The 23,221-nt window shown below is 34.5% G+C and overlaps 1 protein-coding gene across 1 annotated transcript in view; it reads left to right on the plus strand.

Moving 5' to 3' along the window:
* Positions 1–23,221, plus strand: part of CADPS2 (calcium dependent secretion activator 2) — a 472,387-nt gene that overhangs the window by 389,409 nt on the left and 59,757 nt on the right. Inside the window, exons 18-19 of the mRNA XM_015588309.1 lie at positions 2,097–2,200; positions 15,043–15,199. Of these exons, the coding sequence (XP_015443795.1) occupies positions 2,097–2,200; positions 15,043–15,199 (261 nt within the window). The remainder of the gene's footprint in view (positions 1–2,096; positions 2,201–15,042; positions 15,200–23,221) is intronic.

Genomic DNA, 23,221 nt, shown 5'->3' on the forward strand with positions numbered 1-23,221 from the left:
CCCTTTCCTTATGAAAAACACATGTTATAAACATATATAAATGTATCAAAATATTATAATTTAATATAGATCAAGCCCATATTTATAGGAAGCATAAAATCTCTTAGAGGAATCTTAGAGATTATATGGTTCAGTGATTCTTAGCATTTCTTTGGCGTATGGACCACTTTGAGGATCTGAAAGTTATAATCCTTCTCTTTCCAAAAATCTTCTATATACACAAAAATTAGCATATAATTTTAAGGACCCTCTAAAACCTCTTCCTAACACTCAAGGTTAAGAATCCTCAACTAAATTCAGCACCCTCAATGTAAAGATAGAGAAATTCAGGCATATAAGTGATATGCTCTTGAGAATTAAAAATTATTTTGAGAACTTTTTCCAAAAAAGTCCTGTAATTTAAGAAAGTAGCATTCATCAGTTATTTCAGCAGTGTTCTCGGACTACAGCTGACTTGCTGTCCAGTCCACCTTGGTGTGTTAGTGACATAAGAGCCTGTGTTGGATTTGCAATCCAACACAAAGTTAAATAATTTGATTATTGATTTTATTTTTAACATGCTTTTCCCCCCAGAATTAGACTACTGCATTCTCAGTAAACATTCCTTAAGTACTTTTCATGGTTTAAAGCCCATTCGGGATATTGAGAATATAAGATAGTGAGACCCAGTTTCTGAGCCCGTAATAGAGAGAGAACTCAGAAGAGCAAAGCATTCAGCCTCAGAACTAAGTACCCTTTCAGTAGCGATTTTTGCAGTCTAAGTTGTTTAAGATCAGGGACATGTCTCTTACTTCCTTCTACCTCCCACAGCTAAGAACATTGCAGGCACACTCAGAGATGTGCTGTCCAGCCTTCAGCCATCTGGTTTTCCTGAAGAGTCACCGTACTCTTGGATCCCTGTCATCGGCTTTCCATCCTGCAGGGGAATTTAGTGAGATGTGTACCAGAGTTGGGGGATGGTGACCCTGTTGTGCATCACCCTATGACCTAGAGTAAGCTTATAATAAATATTTAGTGAACAAGCACCCACCATAAGCAATGTTTCACTGCACTATTTTATATCCCTTGGGAACAAATAAAAAGCAAATGGAAGAGTCTACTCCAAATTGAAGGCTGAAATTTTAAGGAGAAATTGGGGGTGGGGGTGGCAGGGAGCTATTGCAGAAGGAAAAAATGACTCGTTAAGTTCCACAGAAAAAGCTCTTTTCCTGAAAATTTTATTTCCCTTCCTTATGACGTCCATACCTACTGGGGCAAAGAGAGCCCATGAATCTAAGATGTTTATCTTTAAGGGTGTTATTGGAAACTGAAACTGTATTCTTCACATTCAATTTTGAAACAGTTCATTGCATAGGGCGCCTCTAATTTCTGCCAGTTTCTTGTATTTCTGAAATCAACTACTTTGTGTTACTGAATTTCAGGTAGCTGCACTTAATCTCATTGTGGCCTGGCCTTTTATACCAGTTTGCCTTGGTGCGGAAAGAACATTCAGCTTCAAAGAAGGCCTCCCCACTCCTCCCCAGTTGGAGGTGGGCAGGGAAGGAGGGGAGGAAATCAGTTAATTGCAGCCTGTCATAGTTGTTTTAGGTGACTTTGTACTTCTTAAATTTTAGATGGACATGAACCGTAGGCATGTAGGCTGGGAATTTAAATAGCAACAAAAAAGCATGGGTTTTGCTAATGCCGGGAATGACTCATCTGGTGAGAGTGGTATTGTATCGATAATATAATACAGAGAGAAGGAAAAGACTGTGGTATCTGCTCTCTTTGTGTTTCTGACCTTGAGGAGAATTATAACTTGTTTGTTGCAGAAGTTGAGCATCTAATGTGTTGATGCACCTATTAGTTCTTATATATTAAATGGCAGAGCACTCGTGTTTTCCTGTGATTGCTTTGTGGATGAAATATTTCCTGCAATCTAGTGAACTGGTTTTCTTTTTATAAAAAATGTACGTGTTTGTATTTCTTGCATCTCTTATTTCTCAAAAAATATACTTTTTCATTTGATTTCAACCCCTTTTTCTCATCATTACATCTTAAAGCAAGTTTGTTTTTTTTATTTTTAAGGTAACTTTATTCTGATTTGTTTCTAATAGAGACCATGAACCAGGCAACTCCTGCTAGAAAGCTGGAAGAAGTTCTTCATCTAGCAGAGCTCTGCATCGAAGTCTTACAACAAAACGAAGAGCATCATGCAGAGGTGATGACTTGTTTTAACTGCTGTATAAAATGACACATAATGCTTTGTCATGTGAGAAGAACACTGGCCTACCCTTAGACTGATACACATCTGGTATTTACCTGTAGAAAACTAAAAACATGTGCATTGCCTGAAAATACAACTCTTATATATTACAAAGGAATTTTATACACACACACACACGTAAACACATATATATATATATATATATATATAATTTAATATCTATTCCTGACAACAGTCATGCTGTGAGGAACATGGAAAAGCTCATGGGATCTGCTAAAGATGTTCCACTAGCAAAAAGCAAAGCTGGAACACGAACCCTAATTTGTGATGCCAGATCACTTGCGTTTCCCCCTAGGCCATGATCGCTTTAGTTTAGAAATGTAAGTCAATCAATGCGTGACAGGAAAACTAGTAATAAACTATAAGATAACAAATACAAATGGAAGATGTTCATAACTAGATTTTCATTCTTATCATCAAATTTTTCTTTAAATTTTCACCAAACTTGCATCATTTATAGTTTTTAGAAGTTCTAATTATATTAGTAACATTCACTAAAGATAGGGAGTGGTCATTCACCAAGCAAACTGCTTATTCTAAGACTTAAAGGTGTCACTATTTCTAGTCACGTGTTTATTTTTCTTAAAAAAGAGTTTCCTGACTTTGAACTGTGTGGGGAAAGTATGTGGCAGTATATAAATGTATTAAATTTCAGTGCCATAATAGTGCTTTTATTCTCAAGGAAACACATGAAATGTGCAAGAATGAAAAAGACCAGATACGTAAGAATTTATAGAGTATTTGTATTTCATGAAACCTAGTTCTCCAAAATATAAGAAACTACATGAAGTACATTTGAAGCAAATTCTTGGAAAAGAGTATTCATGAAACCTTACTATAGGTAACTAAGATTTATTGTATCTGGTTATAAATATGATCATTCAAAACATCTGCTTTTAGCTCACACTGTGGAATCTAGTTTTTACCTTGCATCTGTCATGTGTGAACTTGTTATGGATATTTTATTTTAAACTGAAGAAACAGCTGCTTCAATAATTTGAAATGAATTCCCAGGAGGATCTTTCCTAGGCTAGTACTACTGCTGTTACAATGAAAATGATTATATGATAAAATGCATGTATGTGTTGTCTTTGTCTTTTGTTAAAAGGCATTATCATCAGAGTATTAGACCTTTTTGAGTTAAAAAAAAAAGTCTGATTGGCTATCCAGTTGCAGTATATTTCATCTAAATGGGTACATACATGTCACAAAAAATAATGTTTAATTTTCCTGCACTAATAAAAATAATGATTCTCATCTTTTAAATGTAATTAAAATTATGTACACTCAGTTACTAAGTGCTAGTTAAAATGTAATGTATTCAAACAATTAAAATGTAAATATTATTTTCTAATGCACAAGAATATAGTTGACTTGATTGTACAGAGATAATCATAACTCATAAATATCACTCTACTATATGCTGAAATATAGAACTATTATAATGACCTCTTTTTAAAATGCTTTGTAACACTATGGCATCTTTTTATTCCACAATGCTTCCAAATTCTTGGACTCCCTCAGGGAAGAGAGGTACGTAAAATTGTTTCCACTATTTTTCTAGCATGGAATAACTTGTAGTGTAGATAAGATAGACCCCAATTTGATTATAGTTAATTTCAAAGCCAACTTAGTGCCTCTCCTTGGAATTAAAGACTATTTCTTTGAATAGGCAAATCTTTATTGTAGTGTTTCTGTGAATATGTCTTATTAATAATTACATGCATATTTAGTGCTGGCCATCTAAATAAAGGCCAGCTGAGAGGATTTTAGTGTTTGGGTTTTAATTTTCATTTATTTATTTTTTAACTTTTTTTTTTTTACCAGAAGATCCAACTTTTTCTCTGAACAAAATCAGAGAGGAAATTGGTCTGATTCCAAAGTGATTTGCAGAGTGACTTGGTGTACTGCACTCTACACTGATCTTTATTTTGCTGGATGTTCAGGCTGGGGGTTCTCTACTCCGTGAGAGAGCACCCAGCTCAGCACCCTAGAGGAAGGTTAACGTTTCAAGTGGCTCATGTGTCAGCTTTTTACTTTCATTCTACTTCTCTCCACGGTGGCAGTTTACTTTATAGGGCTAAGAGGTTGCTTCTGTCCTTCAGCAATTTCTCAGTTAAGCAAGTTTCATGTCCTTCAGATCTTTGACAGTAACTTACTTACAAGACAGTCCTCCCTTCTCACTGGAGGCCTCTCCACCTCTCTGCTCTCAGGCTTTTCTTCCGAATTTCTCTTTAGAAGTTAGCTAAAGCTCCTTTCCAGAAAATCTTTAAGGCTGTTTCCACATTCTAGTGAGTAGACTGCGTCTGACCAGAAATTCAGGCAAACTGATCTAACTACCCATCCAAACGCTTTGACGACACCATGAAGTTCCAAGTGGCAGTGGAAAAGCCTCACACACACACCATTTTACAGATGAGAAAACTGAGACCCAAGAAGGTTGAGTGACTTGCCAGAGGCACACAGCTCATTAGTGACAGAGTCAAGACTCAGGCCAGACTCCAGACCCGGCACTTTCCAGTAAACCACCTTGTTGTTTCTCTGTTTAAATAGAGTGTTCTCTCCTGGTTCTGCTGCCAGGGTTGACACTGGGCACCACAGCAGGGGTGTAAATGCAGAGGGAATGGTTATGGTACAAGCCTGGAGATGGCCCTTTCCACTCCGTCGTTCCCTTCCTCCCTTGTTCTCTGGCAACTCCTGGGACTCTGCCTAAGGGGGTGGAGTGTGAGAGTGTCAGTACAGGGACCGAGCAAGGAAACAGAAGCAATATGTTGCTACTTTGTTGCTTATTGTTCCAGCAGAATCTTGATTTAAGATTCCTAAAATGTTATAGATAGAATATGGTCCACCATATTGGTGACACTGTAGGCAAGGAGGATGTTTGGTAGTAATCTGATATTTGCAACTAGAGGGCTAACAGTTCCCTGCAAATGGTTGGTTCATCCTGCACTACAGCTGGCTGTGTCTCAGGTGGCGCCAGGACAGAGAAAGGAGTGCATTGTGGATACACATATTTGTGCATATGCTCACTCCCATGAACATCAGTAGCTGAACCAGATTATGCTTCTTGATGTATTCTAACACACACACAAAAAGAATATTTGATTGTTTTACATTTATTTTTGCTTCTTCGTGTCCTTATTCCTCTCCACTAGCATGCACGTCAAAGGAACATCTTAAAGTGTGGTTACATAAAAAATCGTTCATAAACAAGATCTGTTTACTGCCTACTACTAACTAAAGTACAATAATCTCAACAGTTGAATTAATCATAATTACATAATATTTATATTTGTATAGCCAGTGAGATAAATCAACATTTTTTTAGGGTGGGTTTAGGTTTTGGGTTATAACGTCAAGTCTAACAAATAGCTCTCATTTTAGATGACCAACAAGTAGCTTTCAGATGGCTAAGTTATAGAGGCAGGAGTCCATTTGCAGCAGTGACTTTAACGAAATTACATGGACATAAATACCCCCTACCAAAAATGTTCGTTAATCATTTGCTAATTTGTAAATATATAACAATGACTAGTACTTTATCCTGATATCTGTTTTGAAGCATTTTCATGTTATTATTTTGTAATTTCAATATTTATATTCAGGTATGAACCTGATTAGGGAGAGATTGTGGTGAATCAAAACAGTTGTAAAAAAATTATGATGAGTTTGACTGTAATTTAGGTGTCATCCCGCAGGTTCTAGTCCATTGTAGCTCTTCAAAGGAGCTTAAATATTTCTAGAATATGGCCCCTCATCATCATGTTGCTGTGTATGTATGTGTATATTGGGGCAGAGGGATACTGGAGACACTAGACTGTCTCTAAAGCTTTCAGGAACATCTGCAAAATACAGAATTGCAAACCGATACTTACTTAGGGAAAAAATAAGCACATAATTCATTCCAAAATCAGATTCACTATTTTTGCTCACTTATGTAGCCATCCTCTTTTTTGTTGTAAATGATAAACTTTATGCTTTGAGGATAAAAGCAACCAAAGCCTCAGAACTCAAAGAAATTAGAAAAGACATTTAAAAAAAAATCATACCATAGTCGATGCTCTGACAAGAAAAAAATCATATGACATTAACAGTGGTCTGATCTGCAAAACATGATGATAAGGAGGTAGATAGGTAGATAGATACATAGATAGATAGATAGATAGATAGATAGATAGATAGATAGATAGACAGACAGACAGACAGACAGACAGACAGACATCTAATTAAGAAGAGGCTACATGTGTAAGAATTGGTCTCTAGACCTAGATTCAAATCATTGCTCTGTTATCTACCAGCTATATGACTTTGTACAAGTTATGTAATGTCTCTGAGTTGGATAACATATAAAATAACGAAATTTATGCCATCTATCTGAAAGGGTTGTTTGGAGGATTAAATAAGATAACATATAAAAAGCTTTTAAAACAGTACCTGGCACTAGAAACTGTTCAACTCGTGTTATACATTATTATTTTTAAAACATCTAAACTCACATTATAAAATCTGTCTGAAAGTCAACTCATTTTTGTAATACCCGATAGTGTTTAGTTTTTTTGTTTTTGTTTTTGTTTTTTACTTTTGTACAGCAAGAGATTTTCATATTCACTGAATTTCCACAACAACCCTGGGGAAGGTTAAGGAAAGTATTGTTATTGCCAATGTGCAGACGAGGAAATGGAAATCCACCCAAGGGACTGATTTGGCCGTGATCACTCAAGCCTTACTGCTCGGTTCAAAAGCTCAGTATTCTGCCTCCAGTGTCAGTGTTCAGTCTTACCTGCCCCTGTTTGCAACTAGATTCAGTAACACAGCTTTCAAAGTATTATCAGCCTGCCTCATGTGTTATTTTCACTGTACAATATTTATTTATCGTTAGAACTTTGATGGAAATGGCATAGCTAAAGGATTACAATCAAGTTTTGTTTTGTATTTCTCTCTTAATCAAATTAAACATTGCCTTCTGCCTCTGCCATCTCATTTACACTAATGAGTGGCTGAGCATTAGAGCCAACATAACTTTCACCAGATAATCATGACTTTTGATTGGTACCCTACAGAGGGATGCATTTCAGAGAGGGGTTTTCTCCTCTCTGTTGCTGCGGAGCCTCAGACATCTCCTGTGAAGGCAGACTCTAGGGAGGAAATTAAGATAGTCCCTCATTTTACTACCAACCCACAGTGAGACGACTGCCATCCAGTGTGGTGGCAGAAAAGAGGAGGGGACGAATTGAAACCGTGTTCTTAAAGTAACAGCCTACGACTCTTGAGTTTTATTTTCAAACATAATTATTGCTTAAAGCTTTCTCTGGTCATCGTTAGAACAAAAAGCATTCATCACAAATTGGTTTACATTCTTCAGGGATAACATTATCGGAAATATAATTTGGGGCATAGATATATACTTCTGCAAACATAGTACAAATTTCAAGTTGATAGCAAAATCTTGCCACCTTAAAGCTACTTTTTTAAGGAAAATTATTTTCTATTTGATTTCATTCCCCACCGTGGCCCTGTCTTTCAAGTTAACATTAAAATTTTCCTTAGAGTCTTAAGACGATCCAGACCCAACATGACTGTTATTTTCTTAATTTTAACCTTTTACAGAGGTATTGGTTGTGAACTGGAAGTGAGACTTTGAAAATGTCTCTCTATGCAGCGCTGCATTTTTACTAGAGTTCTGTCTTGCTCTACTCAGAATGAAAAATCTCACATTCTTTTTGTATGTCACCAGCTCTAACAGAGAGGACAATTTCTGTAATGAAATTGTGTATACTATTTTATTTATTACTTTCACATTATGTGTCATATACCCATTCTAGTAGATATTTAAATAAAAAGCATTCAAAAATAATATTTTCAAAGAACAATAGCTCAGTTTACATAGAACATACCATTTCCAACAGTTTACGTTATAAACTTAGAGCCACACATTAAAATGTCCCTAACTCTGAAGTCTGTTTTTTGTATTGCACCACTCTTCCTTTAGTTAACAGTTTTTTTCTGTATACCATCTGCTAATTAGTTACATGGTGATGTTTTTATTAATATATTGAGCAAAATTTTTGTGATATAAATTTTTAAGAGGATATTTAATGTGCCAATATTTTCTAATACACTTTGTTTTTGTTTTATGGTTTGACTCTTTTCTGGTTTAAATCTAATTTACATTTGAGGAAAATAAATGAAATTTTGCAACCATAAATCTCACATGTTCTTAGAAAGTTCTCGAAAGTAAATATGGACTTATGTGGCTATAGTATGATGAATCCTTTTTTAAATTGTTAATTTTAATAATAATTTAACAAATATTTCTGTCACAGAAGCGTGAATGTTTTGTAGTTATTTGGTTAAAAGTTATAACACTACCAAAAGTTAAATTCAAAAAGAGAAAAGACCTGAGAAACAATTCACTAAAAATAGTATAAAGAGAACACTTCAACTTATGAAAAAAAATATTGAAACATTCATAATTAGAGAAATGCAAATTAAAACAAAACTGAGTTACTGTAGCGAGAGAAGTCCACATTATATTTTTGTGTGAATGTGATAAGAGCGCTTAACACAAAATGTGCCCTCTAAGCAAAATGTTAAATATACATTACAGTCACTACATTAACTATAGTCACTGTTGTAGGTCTCTAAGACCTGATCATCATGTACAATCAAAACTTTATACCTTTCACTTATACCTCCCTGTTTCACACTTCCCCCAGCCATTCTACTTTCTGGAAAACACCTTTCTACTCTCTGCTTCTATGGATTTGACTGTTTTAGATTCCTTATAAAAGTGGGATTGTACAGTATTTGTCCTTCTGTGTCTGGTTTATTTTACTTAGCATAATGTCCACCGGATTTAACCATGTTGTTGCAAATGGCATAATTTCCTTCATTTTTAAAGCTGGAAAATATTCCACTATATATAACTATCATATTTTCTTTATCCATTCATCCATCAATGAACATTTATGCTGTCTCTTTGTCTTAACTATTATGAATAATGCCGCAGTGAACATGGCAGTGCAGCTATCTCTTTGAGATTCTGAATTTAATTCCTTTAGATATACACCCAGAAGTCAGATTGCTGGATTATATACTAGTTCTATTTTTAATTATTTGAGCAACCTCAATACTGTTTTCCATAGTGGCTGCACCAATTTACATTCCCACCAACAATGTACAGTGGTTCTCTTTTCTCTACATCCTCAACAAACTTATTCTTTGTTTCTTTATAATAGCTATCCTAACAGGTATGAAGTGATAATTCACTGTGGTTTTGATTTGCATTTGAAAGCCCAATGATCATTATTGATGTTGAGGACATTTTCATATTCCTGTTGGCCATTTGTAAGTCTTCTTTGAAGAAATGTCTATTCAAATTCTTTGCCAGATTGTTTTTTGTTTGTTTTTGCTATTGAATTGTAGCAGTTTCTAACACATTTTGGATATTAACTCTTTACCAGATATATTTTTGGTACATATTACCTCCCATTTCATAGGTTGCCTTTTCACATTGTTGATGGTTTCCTTTTGTGCCAAAGCTTTTTAGTTTGATATAGTCCTATTTATTTTTTCTTTTGTTGCTTGTGCTTTTAGGGTCACATCCAAGAAATCATTCCCAATGTCAAGAAGCTTTTCCCCTGTTTTATTCTAGGAATTTCACAGTTTCAAGTCTTATGTCTCACTCTTTAATCCATTTTGAGTTAATTTTTGTGTATGATGTAAGATGAGGATCCAATTTCATTATTTTCTATGTGAATATCTAGTTTTCCCAGCACCATTTATTGAAAAGACTAGCCTTTCCTCGTTGTATATTTTTAGCACCCTTGTTGAGGATTAGTTATCCATATATGCTTGGGTTTATTTCTAGGCTCTGTTTTCTATTTCATTGGTCCATATGTCTGTTTTGATGCCAGTACTATATTGTTTTAATTACCATAGCTTAGTAATATATTTTGAAATCAAGAACTGTGATGCCTCCAGCTTTGTTCTTTCTCAAGATTGCTTTGACTATCTGGAGTCTTTTCTGGTTACATATGAACTTTAGAATTGTGTTTTCTATTTCTGTGAAAAATTCCAGTGGGATTTTGATAGAGATTGTACTGAATCTGTAGATCATTTGGGGTCATGTGGATATTATTAACAAAGGATAAATTCCTAGAAACATACAAATTATCAAGTCTGAATCAAGAAAAAACAGAAGACTTGAACAGACCAAAATCAAATAAGAATATTGAATTAGTAATCAATGACCTCCCAACAAGAAAAGCTCAGGATCAGTCATAAACTCCTCCAAAAAAAATAGAAGAGGAAGCACTTTCAAACTCATTTTATGAAGACAGCATCATCTTGATATCAAAGCCAGACAAAGACACTACAAGAAAAGAAAACTATAAGCCAGTATTGATGAACATGCATAAATCTTTAACAAAATATTAGCCATTGATTTCAGCAGCATATTGAAAGGATCATAAATCAACCAGGTTGGATTTATCCCTAGGATACAAAATGGTTCAACATACAGAAATCAATCAATTAACAAAAAAAAGTTAAAAATGACATGATCATCTCAGTAGATGCGGGAAAAGCATTTATCAAAAGTTAATACCATTTATTGATAAAAAAAAATTTCTCAACATGTTAAGGTATAGAAGGTACATACCTCAACACAGTAAAAACTAAATATGAAAATCCCACATTTAACATCACATTCTTTGGTGAAAACTGAAAACTTTTCTTATAGATTCAGAGTATAGCAAGGATGCCCACTTTTACCACTGTTTTTTCTACATAGTACTGGCACTTCTTGCTGGAGCAGTCAGGAAAGAAAAAGAAATTAAAAAAACAGCAACATTGGAATTGTAGAACTAAAATTATCTCTCCAAATGATGCTCTCTTATATATATAAAACCATAGATACTCTATAAAAACGAATGAACAAATTCAACAAATTTACAGGATATAAAATCAACAGTCAAAAATCAGTTCCATTCCATACACTAACAAATTACTTGAAAAAGAAATTAATAAACAATCTCTTTTACAGTAATATCAAAAAGAATAAATATCTTAGGAATGAACTTAACAAAGGAGGTGAAAGATCTGTACACTGAAAAATATGAAACACTGATGAAAGAAGTTAAAGCAGTCACAAATAAATGGAAAGATGTCTGGTGTTCATGGATAGGAAGAATTCATATTGTATAGTCCTGAGCTGTTCTTGTTGAGAGATTTTTAATTACTGATTCAAATTCCTTATTTGTTTTGGCCTGTTCAAGTTTTCTGTTTCTTCTTGATTTAGTCTTTATAGCTTGTATGTTTCTAGGAATTTATTCATTTCTTCTAGGTTGTCCAGTTCTTTGATATGTAATCGTTAATAATAGTATCTTGTGATCTTCTTTATTTCTGTGGCATCAGTTATAATGTCTCCTTTTCCATTTATGATTTTGTTTATTTGAGCGTCCTCTCTTTTTTCTTTGCTAGTTAAATGAAGTTTTGTTATCATTTACCTTTTAAAAAATTAACTCAGTATCATTGATCTTCTCTGTTGTTTGTCTATTCATTATTTCATTTATTTAAGCTCTAATTTTTATTATTTTCTTTCTTCTCCTAATGTTCTTCTTTTTCTAGTTCCTTGAGGTATAACAAGGTTGTTTGAGATCGTTCTTTTCTCCTTAGTACTACTTTTACTGCATTCCATAAGTTTTGGTATGTTGTATTTTTGTTCTTGTTTTTCTCCAGATATTTTCTATTTCCTTTCTGGTTTCCTTTTTAACCCACTGATTGTTCAAGAGTGTCTTGTTTAATCTCCATGTATTTGTAAACTTTTCTGTTTTTCTTTTTTATTGATTTCTAATTTCATTCCATTGTTGTTGGAAAAGATAATTGGGATGACCTCAATCTTAAATTTGTTAAAACATTTTTTTGTGGCCTAGCATGTTCTTAGCATGGAGAATGTTTTATGTGTCCTTGAGTAGAATGTGTAGTCTGCTGCTGTTTGGTGGAATAGTCTGTGTGTGTCTGTTAGGTCTGTTCGAACTATAGTGTTGTTAGTCTGCCGTTTCCATGTTAATTTTTTGTCTGGATGATCTGACTGTTATTGAAAGAGCAGTATTGAAGTGTCTTATTGTAATTGTATTGCTGTCTACTTCTCTCTTTAGATCTTTCAGTGTTTGCTTTATATATTTAGGTACTCCGATGTTGGGTGCATATATCTTCCTGGTGAATTGACTCTTTTATCATTATGTGAAGAACTTCTGTCTCTGTGGCAGTTTTTGACTATTTTGTTTAAGTATAGCCATCTCTGTTCTCTTTTGGTTACCATTTGTATGGAATATTTTTTTCTATCCCTCCACTTTCAACCTATGTGTGTCCTTAAATCTAAAGTGAGTTTCTCGTAAGCAGCATATAGTTGGATCTTGTTGTTCTATCCACTCAGTCACTCTATATCTTTTGTTTGAGGAGTTTAATTCATTTTCATTTAAAGTAATTATTGATTGGTAAGGATTTACCTCTCAACTGGACTCTAGAGTTTTTAACAGTCTGTTTTAAACTTATAACAGCTTAAATTAAATCACATACAAAAACCCTGCATTTTTACTTCCTTCCACACAGATTGTTATTGATGTGAGAATTTATTTTTTCTATACTGTGTATACATTAACAATTTTTTGTGGTAGTAGTTATTGTTAATACTTTTTTATATTTAATACTAGGATTAAAATAATGTATACACCACCATTACAATATTACATTACTATTTGTTTATATATTTACCTTAACCAGTGAGATTTCTACTTCAGTATACATTTGTGTTGCTATGTATATTAGCATCATTTTGTTTCAACTTGAATAATTCTGTTTAGCACAGTTTTGTAAAGCAGATATAGTGGTTATAAACTTGCTCAATTTTTGCTTCTCTGGGAAAGATTTTACCTCCTTCATTTTTAAAGGATAGTTTTGCTGACAATTTTGTTTCATTTTTAAAGGATACTATTCTTGTTTGGCAGTGTTTTCTTTAGCATTTTGTATATATCTTACCACTCTCTCCAAACCTTCAAGGTTTCTGCCAAGAAATCTGCTCATAGCCTTATGGGGGTGGGAGGTGTCCCCTTGTATATGATGAGTCACTTTTCTCTTTCTGCTTTCAAAAGTTTCTCTTTGTCTTTGACTCTTGACAATTTAATTATAATGTGTCACAATGTAGACCTTTAGGTCAAGCCATTTGGTGTTTTGGGGGCTTCCTGAATCTGAGTGTCCATTTTCCTCCTCAGATTTGGGAAGTTTTCAGCCACTATTTCTTTAAATAATCTTTCTTCCTCTTTCTTTTTCTCTTCTCTTTCCAGGACTGCCATAATAGATATCATTTGTTTGCTTAGAGATGGCCCATAAGACCTGCATGCTTTCTTCACTCTTTTCATTCTTTTTTTCTTTTGTTATTCTAACTAGATAACTTCAAATTACTTGTTTTTAAGTTCATTGATTCTTTATTCTGCTCGCTCAAATCTGCTGTTAAAGCTCTCTGTTGAATTTTTCAGTCATTGTATTCTTTAACTCCAGAATATTTGCTCTATTTTTTTTATTGTTTCTTTCTCTTGAACTTTTTTTTTCATGTATTGTTTTCCTTATTTCAATTAGTTGTCTATCAGTGTTCTCTTGTAGCTTACTGAGCTTAAGATAATTTTTTTTTTTACCTATTTCGGGCAGTTCATAGATCTCCATTTCCTTGGGGTTGCTTACTGGAACTTTGTTTTTTCCTTTGTTGGTGTCATGTTTCTTTGATTCTTCATGATCTTTGTAGCCTTGCATTGGTATCTGCACATTGGAAGAAGCAGTCAACTCTTTCATTCTTTACAGACTTGCTTCTGCAGGGAAAATCCTTCACCAGTCAACCCAACTAGAGTTTCTGGGTGGGCTGGCTGGTGGGAACCACGGGCAGGCAGGCAGGCCTACTGCCAGGATCTGTAGGCTGGTGGGCCTGCTGCCAGGTTTTGTGGGCAGGCAAGCTTGGTACTCTGGTCCATAATGAGGCCACGTTATTTTCAAGAACTTTCTATAAACTAAATATTATTTTTACCCATCTGAACAGCAGAGATTTCTAAGTGATTATTGCCTTTACCTAAATGGCATTAAAAAATGCCTAGTTGAGTATAAAGACTAATTTAAGAGGCAGACATTAAAATATTCACATATGTAGTCATATATACAATGCTAAGAAGATCTGTGAAAGAAATCCTAGGCATCAGAGAGTCTATCTAGGAGGACCTAATTCACATTGGAGGGTGAGGAAATCTCTATGAAAGTATGCTTTAGCTTTAGACCTTAGATTTATTTTTTAAAATACTACAAATAAAAATAATTTTTAAATGGTAGAAGAAATTTTATAGATACACATATTTAAATAATAAGTAAATTTGACATTAATGAATAAAAAGTGAAATCTAAAATAGAATTAAAATGTAAAATGGTAGTTGCTGCTTTATTTAAAAAATAACATGCTTAATTTAGAACATTTGAAAAATATAAAAAGCAAAAAGAAAAATTCCTTTTTTCTCATAATCGAAACAACTTCTTTCAGTGTTTTGATGTATTTATTTCCAATATTTCTTTTTTCTGCAAAAAGAAATAGTAAAACATTTGGTTTCATGCTCTGCAATATTCTACTACAATTACACTTTTAATGATAGGTATTCAAGTGGTATGGTACTTGTGTGTGCTTCTAACTGGATAACTTTAAGTAATTTATTTTTTACATTTTTTTCTTTATCCTTTTACAGGCATTTGCCTGGTGGCCTGACTTACTGGCAGAGCATGCAGAAAAATTTTGGGCTTTATTCACAGTGGATATGGATACTGCACTGGAGGCTCAGCCACAAGACTCCTGGGATAGTTTTCCTCTTTTCCAACTGCTTAATAATTTCCTCAGAAATGACAGTAAGCACTTACATTTTCTTTAACATATGAAATGAGGAGGAGTGTTGTTGCGTGTGCGAATGGGTATTTACAGAGGTCTCGCACTTGCTCAACAAGAGTCAACATAGGTATCATTAACGTTTTTCTCATCCTTCCTGAGTATATCAGGCCAGGGTCTCGGGGAGACTAGTGACACCCCACATTGCTCCACTGTCCTCTGAAGTTCCTCTTATTTGTACCCTCCTACATTCATCAAGAACTGATAACATAGGCATCCTTCCCATTGTACTTTTTGAATCAGAAAATCTTCAAAGGTTAGCATTTCTAAAGCACTAGAGAACCCTTACGTCTTGGAACGACACCTTAGAAATTTATCATTATTCTATAAATCATGCTATGTTAAGGCTTCTACTAATATGCATTATGATAATATTGTTTTTCTGAGAGGGATTCTACAGATGATAGTGCAATGTTGCTCTATAATATATCTTACTCTCTCATTATTTAGAAATTAAAGAGATTGTAAAGATTCTCTATTGAGATTTTTTCCCAATGTAATAACTTTTATTCTAGTACATGGTCTTCTAACAGGCAGCACAAACCTAGTTTTTCATCAGATTTTTATGTGGCATTTCTTAACATACAGATTCCTGGGCCCTTCCTGTGATGATTCTTTTTAAAGTTTCCCTTAAACCCTAGTGTGATAACTACTGATAGTCTTTGTTTCAATGCGGTGAACAGAGTCACTAATTACCTATTCAGTAAAATTCTTCCTATTATAAATCTGGTTGACCTCTGCCTCCTCCTAAACTCTGGTTTTGACTTGTTCTACTTGATCAATCTAACAGCCTTCTTCTACTGTACCTTTTCTTCTCTAAGACATTATTCCCAGATCATTCAGCTCTTCCTCACATGATAGAGTTTTCATGCTCATCATCCTTCTTATCACCTTTTTTTCTGTAGACCTCACTCATTTTCAGTATTGCTGTGGAGTGAGGTGTTGGCAGGAGCAAGTGCTCACGATGTGACCTGAGGAACTCAGCCCCCAGTGAGAACTGCCTTCCTTCTGGCTTGTCTCCCTGCAGCCCACGGCTGCTCCGCAACTTAGTCACCCCAGCTATATGTTAAAGCTTTCTGCTTCTCTATTTCCAGGACACCACTACTATGTACATCTAGGTTTAAACTTAAATTTGGTTTTACATTTATCTTTTTTTTTTTTTATAATTTATTGGTTTTGTTCATCACTCTAGTCCATTATTTCTTACTTTTCTTTGGTTATTCATCCCTACGAGTCTGATAAAACTGCAACTGTTTTACTGGGTAAAAAAAAAAAAAATCACATAGGTATGAAATTGTGTGTATTGGACTCCCCGTGGACATCTGGATTTAGGACACCATGTTAAGAACTTCTGTTATAGTAAGAGAAGCATCACGTTATGGTAATTATTAACATGGGCTTTGGTGCCAGACAGATTCACATCTGTCGCTGACACTTGCTACTGGACCTTTGACAATAGCTTAAACTCTGTAAACTTTAGATTCTTCATCCAGAAAATAATAATGCCTACAGTGTCAATAACAGTAAGGATTAAACAATAGCTCACGTATAATAGATGCCCAATAAATATTATAGATATTAATCTATTAAAATTTCAGTCTTGACTCTTTCAGCCATCTTATTTATTCTCCTATCCAATTTCATTTCCAAAAGATTCTATTCAAAAGACAAAGAACTAAACTGCGATTTCTACTTCAGATTCAATCATAATGTTTGCTCTCAGAAGTTGCTAAACCCACATTTAATTACCCATATGTGAATCATTCATTCTGCAAATTATCCTCAACTAATTTTTAAGTTCCAGTTTGGCTCACTTCTGCCAGCTAGCAGACTTCAAATAACCTTCTTCATTTCCCAGTCTCTTTCCTTCATTCATTTTCTATGCTGAAATTACCACTCAGGTTTAGTATTATCTTACATATTATCTTAAGACAAATGTATACCACTAAACCTGCTGCCAAAAGTAAATACATCAGTCATCCGCTGAGTCCATAAATGAGAATATGTTAATGTAAGATTGTTTCTAACATTGCTTTCTCCATTAGCATGAAAGCTCAAGAATTGATCATATTTGTATTTATTTCGAGGTTTATTGGAAGATGAAGTATTTACTAACGATGACAGTCAAACAGTAAAGATGATGAATCATTTAACTTATTAGAATTTATTTGTAGAGAAAACAAAAGCAAAATGTGTTTTAGCTTTCTTACAAACTTTCTTAGGGAAACTGTACTGCAACTTCAATAAATTAACATATTTTAATCTTTATTTTTTTAGGATTGCAATTTTATTTCATTTTTAATAAACATTTTATTTAATATTAGTTTCAAGTATACATTACATTTGTTAGACATTTATAGTTTTAATATTTTTAAGAAGAGCTCTTACATTGCAAGTGTAAATTTATGAGAATTCTATCAAAAAGAACACGAAAATGAGAATAACAAATTTGATTTCAGCCAGACTTGCAAATGTTTAATTCAAAAGAGTTTCATATTTCTCTCCTATTTTAAGCCATTTGTGTAACATTGGCTACTATTAAATACCTAAAGTATTGTTTTATGTTATTTTGATATATAATTATTAAAACACAGAAGTGTTTATTACTGACCTGTTTAAGTATTAAGTATTATTTGGCGGGGTAAGTCTAGATCTTGGTTTTGATTTTACAGTCATTAACATATTTTAGAAAATATCAATTATTTCAGAGAAAAAGAGCTCCTTCATGTAGGGAGGTAAATAGAAAAGTTCCCCGTTGCCATAATTTTCTTTTGGTATTGGGAGTATGGTGTGGTCTGGGGACTTGAAACAGAACTTAGTGACTTTCTTCTCAAACTCATAATGCCAAAACCACTGAGTAATATCTCAGGAGTTGGTAAAACAAGTTTTTGATAATAATGAGGGATTTATTTATAATTATGTGTTTATTAAATTCCTGGACTATTTGGATAGTAATTTAGTGAATTTAATCCAAATGTTAAATGTCCACCTATAGCTGTCCCCAAATTGTCCTTTGGAAAGCCAATGGGAAAAAATAAAACTTCTATCCTTTTAACCCTCATAACAGAAAGATCCTAACATCATTGCCATAGCATGACAGTTTCTACCATAGTGACCCAATTAGAGTTACAATTAAAATTCTAATCAATTACAACTTTAACCAGCCAAGGGCAATAAGAATAAATTGCTCTGAAATGTCCAATGTTAGAACCAGAGATAATTTGCTGAATAAGTGCTTACTGTTTCCTCACACATGATATACTACTAATTATATATAGATTTTAAATGGTTATGATTTATTATTAATAATGTCACATACTTACTTTGCTTTTCCATTATAAAAATTACTAACACGTCTCCAACTAATGGAGGTATTAGTTAGAATTTGTACTTTCTGCCTTGAAAACTTTATAGCTGAGTTATTTTTGCCTTTGAAATGACTAATTTATATGTTCTCATTGGTTGTTTGCCATCTTTTATTAAAATCTTTCTGCTTTGATATTCCAGAATAGCTGTTTATCTTTTGGAGAGTGGAAGGGATCTCAGACAAACTTCTTTATTTTCCAGCTGAGGAAACTGAATCCCTAATTGGCAATGTGCCTGGGAGGGGCTTACTCACAGGGAATCAAGGATGAAGGTAAATTGGAGGCTGATCATTTGGTCTCCAGTTCTGTCTTGGTCTACAGTGACAAAGGCAGATTCTAGGGACATTTGTAAAATAATATAATCTTTTTAAGGAAGACAGGAGATTCTTGAACTTTTATTTTTACTTCAGAAGTTTTATTTTACATTGTAAGGGCCTGGAGTTGTGGTGAGAAGGAAGAGAGTTGGTTAAAGGGTACAGAAATGACCAGATAAAGGTATGTACTGTCTTAGCGTGTACGTTATGAAATATCCATGATAAGAATTCCAGGGACTGAACTAATTAGTGGGGAAAGGGAGTCAAGAAAGCAAATTCAGTTTCTATTTTTAAGGAGGGAAAATTCCTGTCAGAAGTGTGCATCTTTCCTTACAGTCGGGCACTGTAGAGAAAGTTTTAGCCTTAAGAACCCTGGGAGATGAAATGTGGTTTTCCTCCAGGGAAGAGTACCAGCTGCACCACCATTTGAGCACTGTCCCTAATCTCCTACCCCTCACAGACTCGCTTGCTGATTCCCAGAGCAGGACTAATGATGAAAACACATTCAAACGCCTTCATTTCTGTCCAAAAAAAAAAGACTGTGCCCCTATTCGTCGTCTTCCCCCTGCCTCCATCCACCCTGATCCACAACCCAACTAAAGAGATAATTAGATGGACAATCACTTTAAATGGTATCTAAGGAAACAGCTTTGAAAAAGAGATGTATCAAAATTGAGGGAAAATAAATGTTTTCATAATGAAACAATTAACACAGCATTTAAATGATACTGAACGACTACAAAGCTAGTATAAATGGATTCTACCTTGCATACTATATTCCACAATTGTCGATATAGATATGCAAGTGACTGCTTCCGACAAACGAAAGCCATCTGCAAACCGCACAAATCATTTCTTTCAGCATTACTGAAAGGCAAACTCTTGGAGCTAGTCACCTTTTAATCTGTGGCTATGCTAGCAAGTGGCAAATGACCATTCTATTGGGAACTGATTCCCAAGTGAAAAATACCACGATGCTGCTTCTTTAATTAACAGCCTTTTCACATTGCTAGCACATTAAAGCCATCCCGTAGAACACTGTGCTTATATAATCAACGTCACAGCATCTCTGCCTAAACGAATAATAAATGTTCGAGCTCTGCTCTAAGTGAAAACCTATTCTCCAAGACTTTCACCTTCATAAAGATGGGCTCATAAAAATCGAAAAAAGAAAAATTGGAATGTGGTCTCATGAGGATAAAAAGGCTAGTGTTAATAATTAACAAGGAGAGTGAAGTGGAGTCAAATTAGCCATAATAGAGCCCAGAGTGACTGGCAAAGTCACCTCTCATTATCAAAAACTCATTAAGAAATGAAGAGGTGGAAATCCCGCTGGGTTATTCTCACACTTAGGCTGTATCAGAGATGATTTTTCAGATTTCTTTCAAATGAAGAACTGTTAGGTCACCATATTGTATAGTAGGTTAATCTTCAAGCTTTGAAATATGGAGGGCTGACACCTGCATGTTATTCTACCTCAAGTGCTTAAATGAGCTGTGCATCTGAAATTCATGAATTGGTGTTTATGGCTACATCTGTATACATACATATACTAGGAACAATGCAGAAAGGATATAACTTGTGGATTGTAACAGGGCTGCATGCCAGCTTAGTTTTATAGATTGGCACTTTTACAAATGGTGAAATGACCGACCACGAAATGTGAAAGTATATTTAACATCAATCCCCAGAGTTTCTTGAATTCAAAACTGTATGTCAGAATTTGTTTTACTGGCCTGTTCAACAAAAGAAATATAACATGAGGAGTCACTAGCTTTATTTTTTTCAATCGAATTCTACAGTACTACTCTAGTTTCTTTACTACACGTAAACATTTTTAAATTTTAATCTGCTTATATAGTTTCTTAAAACTCAGTGCCTTGAAGAAAATAATCTGCTCTAAATGGTTGTGTCCTTCACTGTAGATTTGTAGGAACATCTGTAACTCCTGAAAGCTGTAAGCATCAAGAACCCACACCTGGGTTTGCCGTATTTGGATTTGTTGCCCAAAAAGTAATGAACATTGTAACATCAGTGTGTTCATTCTTTGTTATTTTCAGTGGATGGATGGATGGATGGATATATGTATTTTTAACAAGTTGCCCCAAAGGGAAAGGAAGGGTTTGGTGTGGCTTTAGGAGATTATAATGCTAGTAAAGATATAAATTAAATATTATCAAACTGTATAAAATTACTTATCAAATTTATAATTAAAAGGAGAATAAAATCCAGTGGGATACTCTCAGAGTTTCCTTTAGGGGGGGATTTTCATTGATATTTATTCAACAAACAGACATTAATTGAGTGCCTACTTCATGTGCCAGATGCTTGGCTGGGTGCTGTTCCTAGATCTCAGGGTGTTTTTGTTTGGGTGTTTGAGTGTGTGTGGGGGGGGTATGTGTGTGTTTCCTTTTACTGTTCTAGGCTGCAATACTTCTGACTTTTCTCTTGAAGCCCATATTCATATTTCCTGTGGGAGTCTTCATTATAGGCATTTGTCAACATAGAGTGACCTATTAATTTCGTATCTCAGTCCACTGTGCTTGCATTGTTCACAATTGGTACAGTTCATAGTCCCTTCAATAATTATTCTTTTTTGGCAAAGACTGTTGTTTTATTGTGGTTGGTGTTGTTTATTTGAGGAAGAATTACTTGTTTCCTTCCAAAATGGCCTAATTAGAATTTTAGGGGGGAAAATAATTTTTTCTGGTAATCCACTAATGCCAACTAATTGGAAGGGGGTGGTACCAATGTAAATGGTTTATATGGGCTCAGGAGTCAAAACATATTTTTACTCTAAAAACAGTACAGTAAGTCTTTTATCTGCTTATTCTTTATTTATCCAGTGATTGTTGTCTCCGTAATTATTAATTGGACCTTAGTTTAAATTCTCTGTCGAAATCTTACTATTAAAAGCCTACGACAAGTACTTTTGTAAATGTAAAAAACTATAAATAATGTAAATGTAAATAATTTTGGTACATAAATAATCAACATTGATTTATTATTGGGTTCAAAATAATTGGGCACATCTGCACCCTCGTTTACCTTTTATTTAGGCCTTTTGCCTTCTTTCTGCCATTTCTAATTGTACCATTGCGCTTGATGTCATCGATGCTCCATTATTTTCTGACAAGGTGATATTTGGAAATATGTAATTTTTGGGGAAAAAAAGATTATTTATAGCAACAAAGTAGATGCTGATCCTCCACTTTCGTTCTTGTAACCACTATTTGAGACTCTTTCTGAGCAGTTCTTTATGCTTCCACACCTCGCATACAATGTCAGAAGCATTCTTGGATGAGGCCACATTGAGAACTTGTCTGTTCCAATGAGCTGTTGTAATGGGTACCTTGTAAAGGCTTGATTTGGACAGGTGGCAGCCCCAAATCATAACCTATCCTTCTTAAACCATATGGAGAAGATAGAAGCTCTCGTTCTGATGCCTGGGGCTACATATTAAGAGGGATTTTGACAGTGTCTGATAGGAGTGGAATGCAAACTGGCATATGGGCAACTGAGAAAAGAAGCATACATTTACATACACAAGTATACTGTGGTATGTGTTTCTGCAGTCATGCCTTTGGAAACTGAATTTTCTCCTTTCTTTCTCCCTCAATATATATTTTCTTTTAATTTCTCATTTCTCCTCTTCCTCTCTTTCTCCTTCTCTCTCTTTCCATCTCTCCCTCCCCTCCTTCTCCCTTTTCCTGAATCTAATTACCAAGGAAATAATACTGCCAATTGCCAGTTTCTAAAACTGGCATATGAGTTTATAAACTGATTTTTAAAAAGGGACACTCCGCTGAAACATGAGTAGACTTTTGACCAGAATTCAATATTTGTGACAAGTCTTAGGAAATATAAGAAATCTCCATTTTCTTCTAATTCTGCAGGGTGTAATAGTTTCCTGTCAAGAGTCATGACTGAACAGAGAAAATTCTCCCTTTGCTATATTCATTAAAGTTAGAGATATAAAATAGCTAATATTCATACCCACTAGAATTTAAGCAGTCTGATTCTGGATATATGGGTCAAAAATAGGATTTCTCATAACAATATTAATACCATGTATTTAATATAAAATATTAAGAGGTACGTGGGCCTCACTAGGTTTTTAGACAGTCTCCTGAATAATAATGTAGTAATATTAATATTGTATCCAAGTAGTCGTTTATTCAACAAGCGTTTGAACAGTCGCTCTGAGCCAGGGACTTGGCTGGATACTGTGATGACAGACATGGTCCCTGCCTCAGAGACCTTGCACCTTCGGATGGAGAAAGAGATATGTCAGCAAGTGCAGAAG

Source organism: Pteropus alecto, unplaced genomic scaffold, assembly GCF_000325575.1.
Source record: "Pteropus alecto unplaced genomic scaffold, ASM32557v1 scaffold22, whole genome shotgun sequence".
NCBI lineage: Eukaryota > Metazoa > Chordata > Mammalia > Chiroptera > Pteropodidae > Pteropus > Pteropus alecto.